Below are 14,431 nucleotides of genomic sequence, written 5' to 3'. Positions count from 1 at the left end.
ACGAAGCATTAGTAGCTATATTGCAGTTTTTTTTTTTTTTCATGCCTAACGTGACCTATAAACACCTCTTGCATGTCACATCCATCGTTCGATATATGAAACCTGAATAGCATCAGAGGAGAAATGCAATTCTAAACTAGAAAAGAAAACATGAAACTAAACCGAGGTGTCTATAGCCCTTTTTAAGTGGTAAGTTTGTTTCATATACTTAGATTTCATCGTCTTTGCTTCGAACTTTGAAGATCACCTGAAAAGGCTGCGGACACTGTCGGAGGCAGTAAAGTTGAACCTATTAAAGAGCGACAACGGACCGACGGCCGACTTTATAGAGTCTAACCTTCAGCCAACAGTTTACAAGGAGCAGTTAGGATGTAATTTTAACAGTAAAGCGCCAACCCGACGCACGTAACGTTGCTGCAACGTATACAATATTTGAATGTCCTGATTGTCTTGTACTACCTGAGACGACCGAACCCCATTGCACATATCTTGCCGATCAGATCAGCACATCTGACAAAGTTACACACATCTGACAAATTTACACATATGCAGCCGGCTTGTGCTCCACAGGATTCACATTCGTGTTGTGATCAATCTGTTTCAAAGATCCCCATTTCTACCTTTCCATCGCAGAAGTGGCTGTCTGGAACCGCCAGCCGACTGTTCTGCCTGTCATTCTGTCTCCCCGTGTGCCGCTGTCCTTTGATGCATGCAGGACAAAGGATGCTTTTCCACGCCTGAGCAGCTTTTGTTCAAAAGGCTTTATTGAAAAGTTGCTCGAAGATGAGGATGTGAACACACATGCATGCGGACCTAGGAAACACACATGTACTACAACATAAATACGTGCTACAAACAAAAAGTATATACCTATTGCGCGGGCACTCCATGTGCAAATATTTGATTGTTGAAAAAAGTCTCCACTCTGCTCTTTTTCTTCGGAAGACAACCTCTAAATTGTAAAGGGATGATAAATTTGAAGGGTAAAAAGTCTGAATAAATATAAACAGTCTGCTTTCTTCGAACATGGTTATACGGTGTGCAAAAACGCACATTAACAATTAAGCGCTCCGCGAAGTGTAAGAGTCTGTTTGGCAGCCGGAATGACTCGCGTTGCACTGTGCATTGCGTCATTCTGCTTTGGCATTCAGGCGATCTCGTATAACAGACCGCAGTCGTGGTCATTCCAGAGAGAACAGCGGGAACTATACTTCAGTTTAAAATCTGTTAACGATGCAGTGTGCATGACTCGTTCCCATGTCGTTTAGGTCGTGCCTCGGAGACGGCTTTTGGTGGGTACTTAGTAGTGAGGCGCCAGTAAAGCACGACAAACAGGCGCGCTGGCACTCGATGCTGCATGTGTGCTGCCCACGTGCTGAGAACGAATAGCCGCTCAGAGCTCGTCGTGCTTGGGTCCGCTGAACTCCTCCTTGGAGATGACGCCGTCGCGGTCCCTGTCTTCGTGCTGGAAGATCTCCTCGACCATCTTGTCCGTGTCGGGCAGGTCCTTGAGTCCTGCGGCCTGCGCCGCTGGCAGCTGCTCCTTCAGGTACTTGCTGATCTGCACGGTTCGAAAAGGAAACAATATATGTTGGCAACTGCGTTTTGAGACGAACGTCTTTAGCGGAAACGGAAGTGCATGTCCGGGGCTTTGGATTATGGAGGTAGGCCACACGATTAGATGGTAGCGTTGCAGTAGATTCAAAGGTGCTGATTCCAATTAGAATAGGGTAAAGGGCTGGCAGGGAGTAGTGAAGATTTAAAGTTTTTTCTTTTTGGTGTGCTTACATCGTACACAAATGCGCATAATTCAAAACGAGAAGTGTGGACCGCAAAAGAGTGTGCCTCGTGTTGAAGTAAAGGCCGACATCGGGCAGCTTGGTTGCAAGCAAGGTGCAAGTCAGCGGAGCATTGCTCTAGAATACGAATAATGTCCCCTTATATTGAAGAAAGTAGCGACATTCTCTCTTTCTTGTCGGTTTCTTTTTGGAAATTTCTCGCTTATTATTGCTTGCGAATACCCCTAATAAAGTGTAGAACTTTAAGGGGGGGGGGGGGGCACTCGATTATGATCAGTGTTTTTATGCAAATCTATTTCACTCCGAGAGTGTTTATTCGTGCTATACATGCAGGCCTGTCTTGCACTTATGTTTTGATTCTTTTTTTGAAGCAAAACATTGACCGATGCTAGTAGCGCGATGTATCAAGCGGGCGCTGGGTCAGTCGCTGATACGGAAGAGGGGGAAAATTGAGAGTAAGTGTAAATGCAAGGAGGTCAGTGGCAAGACCAAAGTATTGCGCCACCTTCTCAGTATGGATGGATGGTATGAGCATCCCCTTGAAACGAGGTAGTGAAGGGCGCCACCTGACTTAGATTCGTTTATCTTTTAATCCATTTTCTTAATATCAGTCACTATTATTTAATTACAACCCTTCTCGAATAGTTTTCAGAATAGAGGGACTTTGAAGCGCCGTCTTCAGGGGCCATATTTTGTAGCGATTCATTTGTTTTCATTATCATCTGACCATGACGCAAGCGTGACGAAGGCAACAAGAGGTGGGGAAGCAAACGACCAATAACAGACGTGGCCGGTCTAGTTGTGGCGATGGATTCACAGGGTCCATCTCACAGCCGTCTCGCAGTTTCTTTGCCGAGACGGGATTGGCGCTGATAAAGCTCGTCAAGCGTTTCAAACGCGTCGTCGCGCTTCGCCATTCGTCGGCGGTCCGATAGCGGGACATGAATGCACGCCTGTGCGAGTAGGTGGTATTATGCGCGTTTCTGCCACTACCATCGTGGCGTCTTCTCCCATGTCTACGTCACCGGGGGCAGCGACCAATGGCAGGGGGCCAAATGAAATGAATACGAAATTAATTGTGAGAAAAAGGGGCAGCGGGAATCTGTGAGGCACAGTGTGGCCAAGTGTGCGAGCGCTGTAGTTTCGGATGTGTGTGGCGACGTGGCACGCTCGCGAATTTTTGATAGCGCGGACGCCAGCGCACTTCGTTGTGGTGCCCTGTTCCGCTTACTTTCGACGTGCGAACGAAAAGCGCGCGACTGTGGTCGGGCGCACTGCAAACACGATAACCCGTGACAGTTGCCTGAAGTAGCTCGTCCAAGGTCAGCTAGGCGATGCCGACCACAAGTGGTGGTGGCAACCGCATTGCAACAGCGGTGGCAACAGCTTCTCAGTGACACACACGTCAGAACGTATGGCTTTTGAGTTTTTCTTAACGGCATATTCCTATCGGCGATCAGGAGCACGTTTTCTTCCCCTGCGAAACCGAAGGGCGCGTTTCAGTGGGCGATTTGGATTCAGAAGCCGAGTTCTGATTGGACCGCGATGAATATTGTGCTCCTTCGCGGATTCCAGGAGGCGCTTCGAATCGCCGACCGGAATATGCCGTAGCTTCGTTTGGCACCTTGACTTAGGCAGGCTATGCTGTGAATGGTGTGAGAGGTCACCTTACAAAGAGTCTCTTGTCGGTCCGCCGCGACACTGTTCTGCAGAAGGTATACACCTGGTGTCGTACCTTCCGACGATTAATTTCGCTTTCATTTCATTTAGTCCGAGCTGCTACCTGAAGCTGCTTCCAGTGACCTAGGCCGTGGGAGAATCTGGCCGTGTTAGAAACGCCCACGATGCCACCAACTTGCATAAATGCATCCAGTGCCCACGCACGACGCATTGGCGGACCGACACCGACGCGTTTGGCATCCCGCACGCCTGACGAGTTTTATCGGCGCTAACCGAGTCTCGGCAAAGAAACTGGGCGACGGTTGTGCGACCAACTGCCGCAGTGTGGTCTGTGTTGTTCAGCCGGACTGGATGCGGCGGCAGGAGGCGCGACCACAGCGGCTATGCCTGTGATTGGTCCTTTGCTTCCCCACCTGCGGTTGCTTTGGTGACGACTGATGTCACGGCTAAACGAACGTTCGAAAATACGGCCCTGTTCCCGCTGCAGCTCATTAACAATGTCAAGGGGGAGTTTCGATGAATGCGGCGCAAGCTATACTCGCCTCTTCGCGCGTCAGCTGGTCGTCCTTGTCGGCGTCGATCTGCTTGAAGACGTTGACGGGCGGCGGGCCGTCCTCGATCTTGGTGAGCTCGGTGTCGAAGACTAGCGTGGAGCCCGGCGGGATGCGGTCCCCGGCGCCCTGTTCGCCGTAGCCCAGCGAGGGGGGCACGGTCAGCTTGCGCTTGTCGCCGACGCACATGTCGAGCAGGCCCTGGTCCCAGCCCTTGATCACCTGGCCCACGCCGATCTGGAAGCGGAACGGCTCGCCCCGGCTGCGGCTGCACGGTGCATTCGTACGCTTACTGGTGGCACGTGTGTGTGTGTGAGGTCAAGAGACTAAACAGCCACACATCAGCTGCAATATGGCGGCTGGACTCTGAGGCCGTTTTTTATCTTAAATGACAGGCCTCTGTGGTATCTGGGGTTAAACGTGAGCTTGGGTTTATCGTAACCGTCAACTGCTCATCATCGTTTGTTGAAAACTCAACTCGTCACATTTCTAACTAAAGACGAGGCATGAAACTGCGTTTTTGTGAAACTGCCCCATATTTAGTAACCCCTTTGGTGGTCTGGTCTATAAGTAAAGAAATCAGAATGAATTGAATGGATCAACAAATGATGCTCAGGCAGTAATTTTTAGCTGTACATTTTATTAGGACACCCAGATTTCGTGTTGCGCAATTAAATATTTCCTTCCCTTCCGTCCTTTCTTCATTAAGCGTGCTTACATTCTACTGTGTTTACTTATGTCGAAGATTGTTACTTTTGTGCGCGCTCGGAATTGGCTCTGATTTGTAGACACGTGTATTTTAACCACTCTGTCATTTCAACTGAATCACAATTTTCCTCTATTTTTCTCAATATCGTAACTTTGTACTGCGTGCTTGCTTCCTTCCCATTGCGTTATTTCAGTCATTGCTGGATATTTTTCTGTTTCAATTTGTTATTTACAGGCGGTCCCTACTACATCCCGCTACGGAATTCGGAACCGCCTCCAGTATGTAACCGTTGTTATAGAATATTCAAAAGCGATATGCGATATGCCGCCATTCGCACGGCATGTCAACGCGGCCCAAAACGAGGTATGCAGTAATTTCAGCCAACGTATACTACAGAACAAATTTCGCCGGATGCCCGTCAGATACGGTATACGGCCAATCGCTGGGCAACCATCGGAATGGGCAGTGTAGATGCGTCGCTCACTGCGACCTAGGTATACGTACCCCGCCTGTCTGCAGGCAACCAAGCACCGACCAGTATTATGACGCTTGTGATATTAAAGAAATAAAGGGACACTGCACCGGTTAATGACGTGTAATGTCTACACATGTGCACCTGTCCAGTGTTGACTTTTGGCATCTGTGTGGACATAAAGCGTCGTGAAACGTGGCAACGTGCCTTATACTGTCAGGGCTGTGATACGCGGTCTTCAGTGGGAGCCCTGCCCTCCATCGCAGGTGTAAGCTCACCTGTTTGACAGAGGCGCAGTATTTCCAAGCGCCGTTGATGATAGCCTCGAAGAATATACACGGGAATCTATCTGTAGGAGCTGAGCTAAAAGAAACGCAACGATACAGTATACTGCACAAAGGATTTCCCAATACTGCAATCCAGGAGTATCGCGGATTAGCCTGCAAACCTTTTCGGCGCCCGTTTAATTGTCGGGACTGAACGACATAGTAATCAAAAGCTTTCAAGAAACTGTTTTTTTCTTCGCAGAAGTAGCGATTTGTTCACTAGCTTGCCTTGCATTTGAGGCAGTGGCGCTGCAAGGCCATGCTTGATAATGTTTTACTATAGGAATGGGAACAAGAAGGTCTCTCCCTCCCGTTTCTCTTCTTTTGCAACAAGAGCCAGCAGTCCTCTACTACAGCACATCCGCCGAACCTAAGCGATTTCTGTGCAGTAAAAAGCAAACCCGCCAGCTGTTCTGCTCCACAACATCGTTTCGTGTTCATAGGCAATTCAAGATGTGGAGTTTATACAGACATGTGCAGCCTTTTTAACTGGCCCCTATAGAAACTATGCGAGGAAAACTTGGTACTATGTGAGGCGAACCTGACCGGAACTCACTGAGCCACGGAGTGGCCGCCATTTTGGTGTCCACGAAGCAAGGCGAAAGCACTGTAGCGAAAGGACCCGCCGCGTGTCTGAACGGCTTATCTCCCCTTGCTGCGGCCTGCACTACGGTGAAGTATCTGCACTGCTGAAGCTGCGCGCCACAACGGCGCCCGTGGCGTCATGTCGATGACCCCTGTGCTTGAAGTAAGCGGCCTTTCGCGAGTTCACTATTTCGAGAATATTTCGCGGGCACAAAATTTCGTGAAACAAAAGTGGCAGCCCCGCCCGATTAAAATTATATCTGACAGGCCCTCGATTCGCAACTCTGACTTTTTGCGGAGAAAGTTTGCTTTCTGCCTTGCTAGATCGTTATGGAAAGAAAACGAAAACAAAGTGGCTGTTGTACGCGGAAAGTTTAAGAGAAAATCGCCACCGTTATAAAGTTTTATGTGCCGTCTTTTCCAATAGCAACCGGGTTTGCTTCTCAACCTCACACTGGAGTCCTTACGGCACCGTTGAAGAGCAGAATTATGAGGTTTAAAAAGGGGTGAGGACAAGGGTTCTCCTTGTCCACGAGTGCTCCATGACACAGCCGAGAAACAAAAAACGTTTCCAAGTTACTTTCGCCAAAGATTGTGCGTGCTATTGTGTCAGCATCTTAAGAGTTGATTTTTTTTTTTAATTGCAGTGAGAGATGCGTTTTGCATTTTTTCTTTGCCGTGAGTTGCCTCTGCATCAGTATGTCACCTGCTATATATGTGTGTCTGGTGATAAGCTTTTGTAAAAGGCGGTGGGAAGTAGTCAAGCTGCCTAAGAGCAGCTTTCTCTCCCATGTTCTTATTAATTCAATTCCCATTAAACCAGCAAGACAGCTGTGCCCACGAGTGTTTGCCCCCTTCCGCTTCGGGTTGTTTTGCGAGCTGCGCACAGCCCGCTTGCAGCTAGGTTGTATTTCTCCCACGTTTGTGTGCATGTGTGTGTGTGAAGCCTATGCGAGCATAGTTACTTCAAAATATTTGAAAAAGAAAAATGGCAGCGCGGAAAAGTAGCCTTTCTCTGTTTTCCTCTATCTACAGCGCAATCAGCCCATCCTGCCGTATTTCTTTCCCTAGTTTAAATAAACGTTCGTCGACCTGTAAACTGACGCCGGCCGCGGTGGCCGCGTTTCGATGGAGGCGATATGCAAAATACGTACGGTCATGAGCTCTGCGATGTCAGTCTCCACATCTAAAACGTCGGCCTCTGCTCCCACACTTGCTCAAGAACCATGGTACGCACGACGGCATTTTTCTTATTGAAGCGATAGCTTCACTACGCTAGCCACTTCGCTTCGTCGAGCGTGGTCGCACCTCGGCCGTATGCCCGTGGCTGCAGTGGACACCCCGTTTGTAGAGGGAGGGAGGAAATGGGAGTGAAAGAAGAAACAGGAGGAAATGGGAGTGAAAGAAGAAACAGAAAGAGGGGCCGTAATGAAGAAAATGAAAATTGTATTCGAGGAAAGGAAACTAAGCAGTAACTGTCTCGCATATATCGGTGGACACCCGTCATCCGTTTGTAGAGGAAGGGAGGAAGTGGGAGTGAAAGAAGAAACAGAAAGAGGGGCCGTAATGAAGAAAATGAAAATTGTATTTGAGAAAAGGAAATTACACAGTAACTGTCTCGCATATCTCGGTGGACACCCGAACCGCGCCGTAAGGGAAGGGAAGAGGGTGAGAGTGAAAGAAGAAAGAAAGAGGTGTAGTGTGGATTAATTTCGACCACGTGGGTATCCTTACCATGCACTGACATCGCAGAAAAAATTGGTTTTCAGGAAATGAAAGGCGCAGTAACTGTCTCACATCCTTGCGGATGTGTGTGAGGTGAAGGAAGAGGAGGAATGTGAGAATGAAAGGAGGAGGTGCCGTAGTGGAGGGTGGTGGTGATAATAACTTTATCTGTACGAATATTTTAGATGCAGGGCTCCGGAATAATTTCCACCACCTTTCTTCTCGCGACACAGTTCAGGTGTCCACCGAGAGTGAGACAGACTCAGACAGTTACATGTGCCCCTCCTTGCCTCACAACCAATTTCTATTTCTTGCCTCACAACCAATTTCTATTTTTATTTTCAACTAACGTCCTCTAGAACAGCACGAGCAAAGCTCCTGATAAATGGGTCTCGGTAACGAGATGTAGTTGGGTTCTTCGTACATACACCGGTGCCACGCGTACGTGGGGCTGTCCGATAAAGGCGAGTTAACTGGCGCCTTCGAAGACTGTGCTAACCTGTTTGTTACCGGGAGATCCAGGAGGAGTGAACATAGCTTATCCAGAGATCTCGCAAATTGACTCACAGTATTGAAATGCAACGTCTCTCGTCGCTACGCGTCAGCTGTGGCAATTGGTGCAGCGGCCGCGCAGCCCGGTCATTGGTCTCGTGAATTCCTCGGTAAATTTTTTAATGCTGAGAAAGTATTTACCACAATTACTACTAACACTTCTTCGCGTAAGGGAAACGACAGGAAACACGCTCATCCAACGAATGTTTCAGCTTCCTGATCGCCGTTAAACGAGCGACAGTGCGAAGTTTGTCGCCGCTGCACGGAGCGCGAATTGGCAGGGTTGCCGCCGAGGCGCATTCGTAATTGGCGGCATTTGCGCACGGGTGACAGATACGCACCTGGAGTCAAACTCTTTGCCGTCGAGTAGAGTCCCCGTGTAGTGCATCGACAGGACATCTCCCTTTTTGCTCTTGCGGTCGCAACTTTCGGAGCTCTTGACAACTTCAACTTTAAGCTCACCTTCATCGCCGCACAGGGAAATGTGTGCGTAGAGTGCGACGGTGACGAGTATCGCGAGGCGCCTCATTGCGGTCCGTTCTGAAGAGTGTGCGATCCGAGATCGATCGCAGCTGCACACCTTTTAGCCGGCCACGCTGCAACGCACAGCGGACAGCAGAAAGCCACGTCTGCTACGCGGGCAGTGTGGCCAGACCCGCTGAGCAGTTTTACGCTGGATTCGGCGAAAATTGTGCTGTTCGGACCTTCCCTGCGGCGAAATTGGCCCGAGAGTCTGCGTTTCACCTACAGACTCGGATTTTTTCACGGCTGCCTTACCGTGACCGTGCAGTCGTCTTGTGAAATATCGCTGCACCCATTTTGACGAAGAGAGGCAGAAAGCACGACTACAAACTCGGGGTGTACAGAGGGTGTATTTTTCAGTAGATTGCGTCGTGATGATAATGTCCTGTAGTGATCCTGAACAAGTCCTCACTTGGTCCTATTGTCTGGGCTGTACAGCCTCAAGACATCCTCAAACTTGTTGCGGAGGGCCTCGTCTGTTTTCAGGACGTAACATAGCGATTTGGGACAGAGAATGTGCGTTATTATTCGTTTAGTTATTGCGGGCAACATTCAAAGCGATTCTGAAATGGCTTTACTTTTGCTTTACGCTGAACTCATACAAAAGCAAGTTTCTCAAAAGTGTCGTGGTCAGGCTCAGTAATGTTGTTTCCGGTTCGATCACCACCTTCCCCAGGCAGCAGCGAAAGTTACAAAAATGTAACTTTTTGTTTTGTTCAAATGTGTTGTTAATGTACTTTTTTTAGCGTTTGTGTAGCTGAAACGCAACGAATGAGCTTTGGAATAACATTTTCTCAACCCTAACTATAATATTTAAACAAGATATTTGCAACGTTCCCTAAAATGGTAAAGTGTACCATGCAAGCCCTGACCCGTCAGTTGTGATTCGCCATGATGGCGACACGCACTACAGTACACCACAGCACAAATGACAGTGGTCGGTGGCGAACATGTGGATTATTAGATTGAATTTTTTGTGGTGTGCACGAAATGTATGGCACGCATCATCTCAGATTTTTAACAGCAAAGCTCTGCTAGTTGCATCACTACTGCACCAGTTGAGGAAGAATTATAGCGCAATGCTTGATAATTTTGGCCAGGCTTTGGTGCTAGTGCTTTGAACATCATATAAATATTACGTTTGTAGTGTTATTGCTTAGTTGCTATAGGCAACATGTGCGGGAGTTGTGAACATTAAACATTAAAATAACATTTCAAACACAGCATAATGCTCAATTTAAACGTTAATTAAAGTAATGTTTATCGCGAACGTATAGCGTTATATGTTAGCTTTTAACATTATGATAACATTCCAATGTACACGTAACGTCAACAACGCTACGTTAGACAGCGACGACTGTAGTGCTCTCTATGTGGACGTCCGCCTTAATTACGAAATCGCCTGCTCCATCAAAAACATGCAGCATACAAGAGCTGGTTAAACAGCAAGCATATTTTGTAAGATATCCTCAGGACTTTATATTTCTTGAGTCAGAATGGCTATCTTCATTCTATCACTATTGTACGCAAATTTCTTTTAATTAAACGTGCTATGTTTGTTCATTGAAAGTCGGGTGCGGAAGGTAAAGGTGGCTTGATCTGACTTCAGTGTATTGTTCCCCGGTAGGATGTGTGAGAAATTTGTCCTCACGTCCAGCAATACAGAAAGAGGACAGCCTCTAGAGAAAGTTTGGCCTTCATGCACTCCAAACGTACCCAGGACGTCCAGATCAGGATGAGGATGATTGAACCATTTGAGGACGTCTTCGGGACGTGTACAGTCGCACGGGCAGCTAGCGTTTGGCATAGCGATTTCAATAAGACGTTCGGTCAGTAGCCATGTTTTGGCCTGTCGCTTCTAATAGGTATACTTTTACAACTTCTCATACTAAGCCACGTCATTCGTAATAAGCGTTAAGACTGCTTTAAAATAAACAAGTAATCAAACCACCGCTCGAATAAACATCACACCTGTCATAATTTTCGCAGGTAGTCATCAGCGTTGTGCACTGAAGAACTACATTATCCAGAGCGCCCAATTTCGGTAATCAACTCGATTTTCATGAAATCCGTTCGTGGTGCAAGTAGTAGTAGTAGTAAAAACATTTATTTTTTTTTTTCAAAAGGAAGAGTTAGGGAGTAGGGGGATGGGGATAGATAGATGTGGAGCTACAGTGGTCGGTCTTCCCTAGTCCAGGATACCGTTGGCCTCCGCCGCTGCCTTGGCCCTCGTCACCAGCATAAGCTGAGTGCTCGGGTCGGAGTCAGCCAGGAGGGCCTCCCACTGCTCTAGACTAGGGCTATTTACCTTTGGTAGTAAAGGGCTTTTTTCGCAGCCCCAGGTGGCGTGGTACGTTGTGGCGTAGCCCCCACACCACACGCACTCTTTCGCGTATCTGTTCGGCCACATTTTGTGATACATGGCTCTGCTTGGGTAGGTGTCTGTTTGTAGTCGTCTGAGCGTGGTGGCCTGCTCTCTGTCGAGGATATCCGCCGGAGCCGAGTACTTCTTGCGCGCTCCCAACAACGCCTTCATTGCCTCCCCGTAAGATTCTGGCGTGCTGAAGGGTTCCACCGGCAAACCCGCCCTCCGGTTCGTGAACCCTCGGACAACGGTGTCTGCCATGAGATTTCCCTCAACCCCAGTGTCAGGGACCCAAATGATGGTGTGTTGAATGTTTGTGTTGTTTGATCCATGTCTGTGTTGTTTTTGTTCGAAGAGGATACTCGCGGCTTTTCGGCCGATCCTTCCATCTCTGTACGCCCTTGCTGCAGCCTGAGAATCTGTGGCTATCCAGTAACTCAGTCCCTGCCGATTGGCTTCAGTCAGGGCTAGAGCTATGGCGATCTCTTCCGCTGCTTGTGTTGTCCTTGTGCGCACTGATGCACCAGTAACTATATTCCCATTGGCGTTCACTACTGCTACCGCCCTAGCGTTTTCCTTCGTTCTGTACTTGGACGATCGGGCAAAAACCAGTTTTTGGTTGCGTCTTTTCTTCTTTAACATGATGCGTAAGCCCTTAGTACACATGGTGTGTATACTAAGGTCTCGCCGCGTGGTATTCGCCGTCGACTGATAAATAATTTATTACGGAATTTCTTCGCTCATGCAACTTCGGTTTCAACAGCCGACCGATAACTGTGACGTCGAAGTCCTGTGTAGAGGCCACAAGGCTCAAAAACGGCGATGTAATCGCTGCGTCTGCATTCGCTGGCATTCCGTCTCTTGGAGCGTTCTGGGCTGTAGTGGATTTAAAACTCTAATGATTGACGCCGCTGCCTGGTGCGGATCGTCCTGGGTGCGGCGCTGAGCACTTGCAGGGTAGGAAAGGAGGAGATGGGAGGGAATGTCCACGGTTGCGAAGCTGCGCTTGTCACTCGAGTTTGCGCCAGCGTGTGTGCCTATACGCCTGCTGAATAAAGGGGCGTGATTTGTTGGCTTGGGGACCTGTTGGCTGTCTGTCGCCTGTCTGTACGGCTTCCTCTTCTGTCCTCGCGACGCGGGCAGTTCCCCTGCCCCACGACAGCGGACGGCGATGAAAACGCTCTCGCGTTAGATTTTAGAGCGGTTTTCGAGAAGAGCACGGATATTGGTACGCGTCTTTTTAGACGCTCAGTGTTAGCAATTCTTGCCAGTTTGTTCGCCCCAGTTAACTTTCACGCTGTCCAATGTCAAGACATATATTTATTTATGTCACAAAACGTTCTCGTTATCTACTCGTATTTCTTTATTAATCCTCGTTTAGAAAGAATTGCGAAACGCTCGTTTTAACTGCTTCTTCTTGCAGAAATAAATCTTCAAATATTGTCACAACAATAGGTGTGACTTCATCATTCAGCTCCGGTGAATGGCAAATGGCGGTGGATGAAATGTACGGCGAAAAATGCACCGATCGCTTATGCAGACCGTCAACATATATCCGTGAAATGGAAGCCAGCAGTCCGTTTTCGACACTTGTGTCGATTTCGAACGTTTACAGGTTACAAATCAGGGAATGCGGCAAGGGTAGGCTTGAGTTGGTGGCCGCCTCCCCAAAATTTGCTGGGCCACAGATATTTTGACGAGCACTTCCTTGAGACCCTGACGAGCAGGAAGTTTCTTGATAATGCAGCTCGTATATGCGGTCCCCTCACTGGTTAGATGTGATAAAATTTGTATGAAAAGCTCCCGTCGCTACATTTTATGCGTCTGATTTATTTTGTCTTCGTGAGAATCAATGCCACGAAGGCATCATACATACCCAAAATCATACCCCATCCCAATTCTCCGCACCATCCTATGCCGTCCATGGCAGTACGTTAATTAGACAGCGCTGTTGGTACGGACAGCTAGACTTATTAGATCCAATTGGTAAGACCGTTTTGATACAATATCGTGCAAATTGGCTCCACTTCGAAGCAATGTTGAACCAAGAGCGACCAATCGGGCTCAACAGTTTACAGACTGCTAAAGCTGTGCACATGACATGCGGCCAAAAAATAGACTAAGGCTGCTTCCAACTGAGAGTCCATATGGGCTGTCATTTGAATGAAAATTCCAACTTGAACCAATCTGAGTGTATTTGGAGCCAGTTGAAATCCAGTTTGTTCGAGTGAGAGTACATTTGGATGGTGAAGTGAAGCTATATCAACTATTTCAGTTGGAACCACTTGAACTGCATTTGGGTCCATTTCCATGGAACCAGCTGGAAAACTAGTTGGTTTCAGAGTTTCTTTTTATTAAGTCCAAGACTTTCCACGTCAGCAGGCGAGATTTTATTGTCGTTCCGTGATCTGTGATAGTCGTCTCGCCATTCGAGAAAATTTTCGAAATGGGGGTCGGTTGCGTATCCTGGAAGTGTCCACTACAACTGACCCGTCTTTCCCGGTGCGTCATGTCGGTTGAAACTGCACTTGCTCATTTGAACTCGGATATATGAAACTCGAAGGAGATGGCCAATTAGTTCGATATACTGATGATTCGATGTATAAAAAGTGGCAGTATAAGCTTATACGTAACGTAATAGCAAGAATGCATTGCATCCACACAAGTGACGCGCATCTTGCAGCGACTTTCCGACAGTGGTTTGGAAATAGGTCACTGCTTAGGATAAGATGAATTTCTCTGTTGTCAATACAAAACTTGTTTACATCACGCTAATAAGCTCGAAAGTTGAGTACGCTTCTGCCATATGGGACCCTCAACAAGCATACATCGTAAACAGCACTGAATCCCTGCAAAACCGTGCTGTTCGCTTCATCTTTTCAGATTATTCTCGCTTCACCAGTGTCACAGCGATAACACCATGGTCACAGCATTAAAACAACGTGCTGACTTGGAACCACTATCATGTCGAGGCCATTTCGCTCGCCTAAGCTTACTTCACAAACTGTATCACCATCCCACCCTCCACGACGACTTCTTTTTGCCACACCCTGCAGTCTTTCCTCGCCGTGACCACGATAACAAAATAAAACGAATAACATGCCGTTCATCGCTTTACGCGAAATGATTCATTCCTCGCACTACA

At 47.9% G+C, this 14,431-nt stretch overlaps 1 protein-coding gene across 1 annotated transcript; it reads right to left on the bottom strand.

Annotated features, from left to right (window-relative positions):
* Nucleotides 1-742: 742 nt before the first annotated feature.
* Nucleotides 743-9,035, bottom strand: LOC149371527 (FK506-binding protein 2-like). Its single transcript, XM_089565785.1, has 3 exons — nucleotides 8,741-9,035; nucleotides 4,022-4,298; nucleotides 743-1,561 (listed from the first exon to the last, which is right to left on the bottom strand). The coding sequence occupies exons 1-3, from the start codon at nucleotides 8,926-8,928 to the stop codon at nucleotides 1,394-1,396; spliced, it is 633 nt and encodes a 210-aa protein (XP_089421911.1). The 5' UTR covers nucleotides 8,929-9,035; the 3' UTR covers nucleotides 743-1,393.
* Nucleotides 9,036-14,431: the final 5,396 nt, after the last annotated feature.

Source organism: Amblyomma mixtum, chromosome 1, assembly GCF_055824585.1.
Source record: "Amblyomma mixtum isolate Tamu chromosome 1, ASM5582458v1, whole genome shotgun sequence".
Lineage (NCBI taxonomy): Eukaryota > Metazoa > Arthropoda > Arachnida > Ixodida > Ixodidae > Amblyomma > Amblyomma mixtum.
The sequence above is the reverse complement of the archived record's forward strand: the minus strand, read 5'-3'. Positions and strand labels throughout refer to the sequence as shown.

Coding starts and splice junctions, on each gene's coding strand:
- LOC149371527 (XM_089565785.1), bottom strand. CDS start 8,928: ATGAGGCGCCTCGCGATACTCGTCACCGTCGCACTCTACGCACACATT. Junction 4,299..8,740: donor GGCAAAGAGTTTGACTCCAG/GTGCGTATCTGT, acceptor TGCACCGTGCAG/CCGCAGCCGGGGCGAGCCGT. Junction 1,562..4,021: donor ACCAGCTGACGCGCGAAGAG/GCGAGTATAGCT, acceptor CGAACCGTGCAG/ATCAGCAAGTACCTGAAGGA.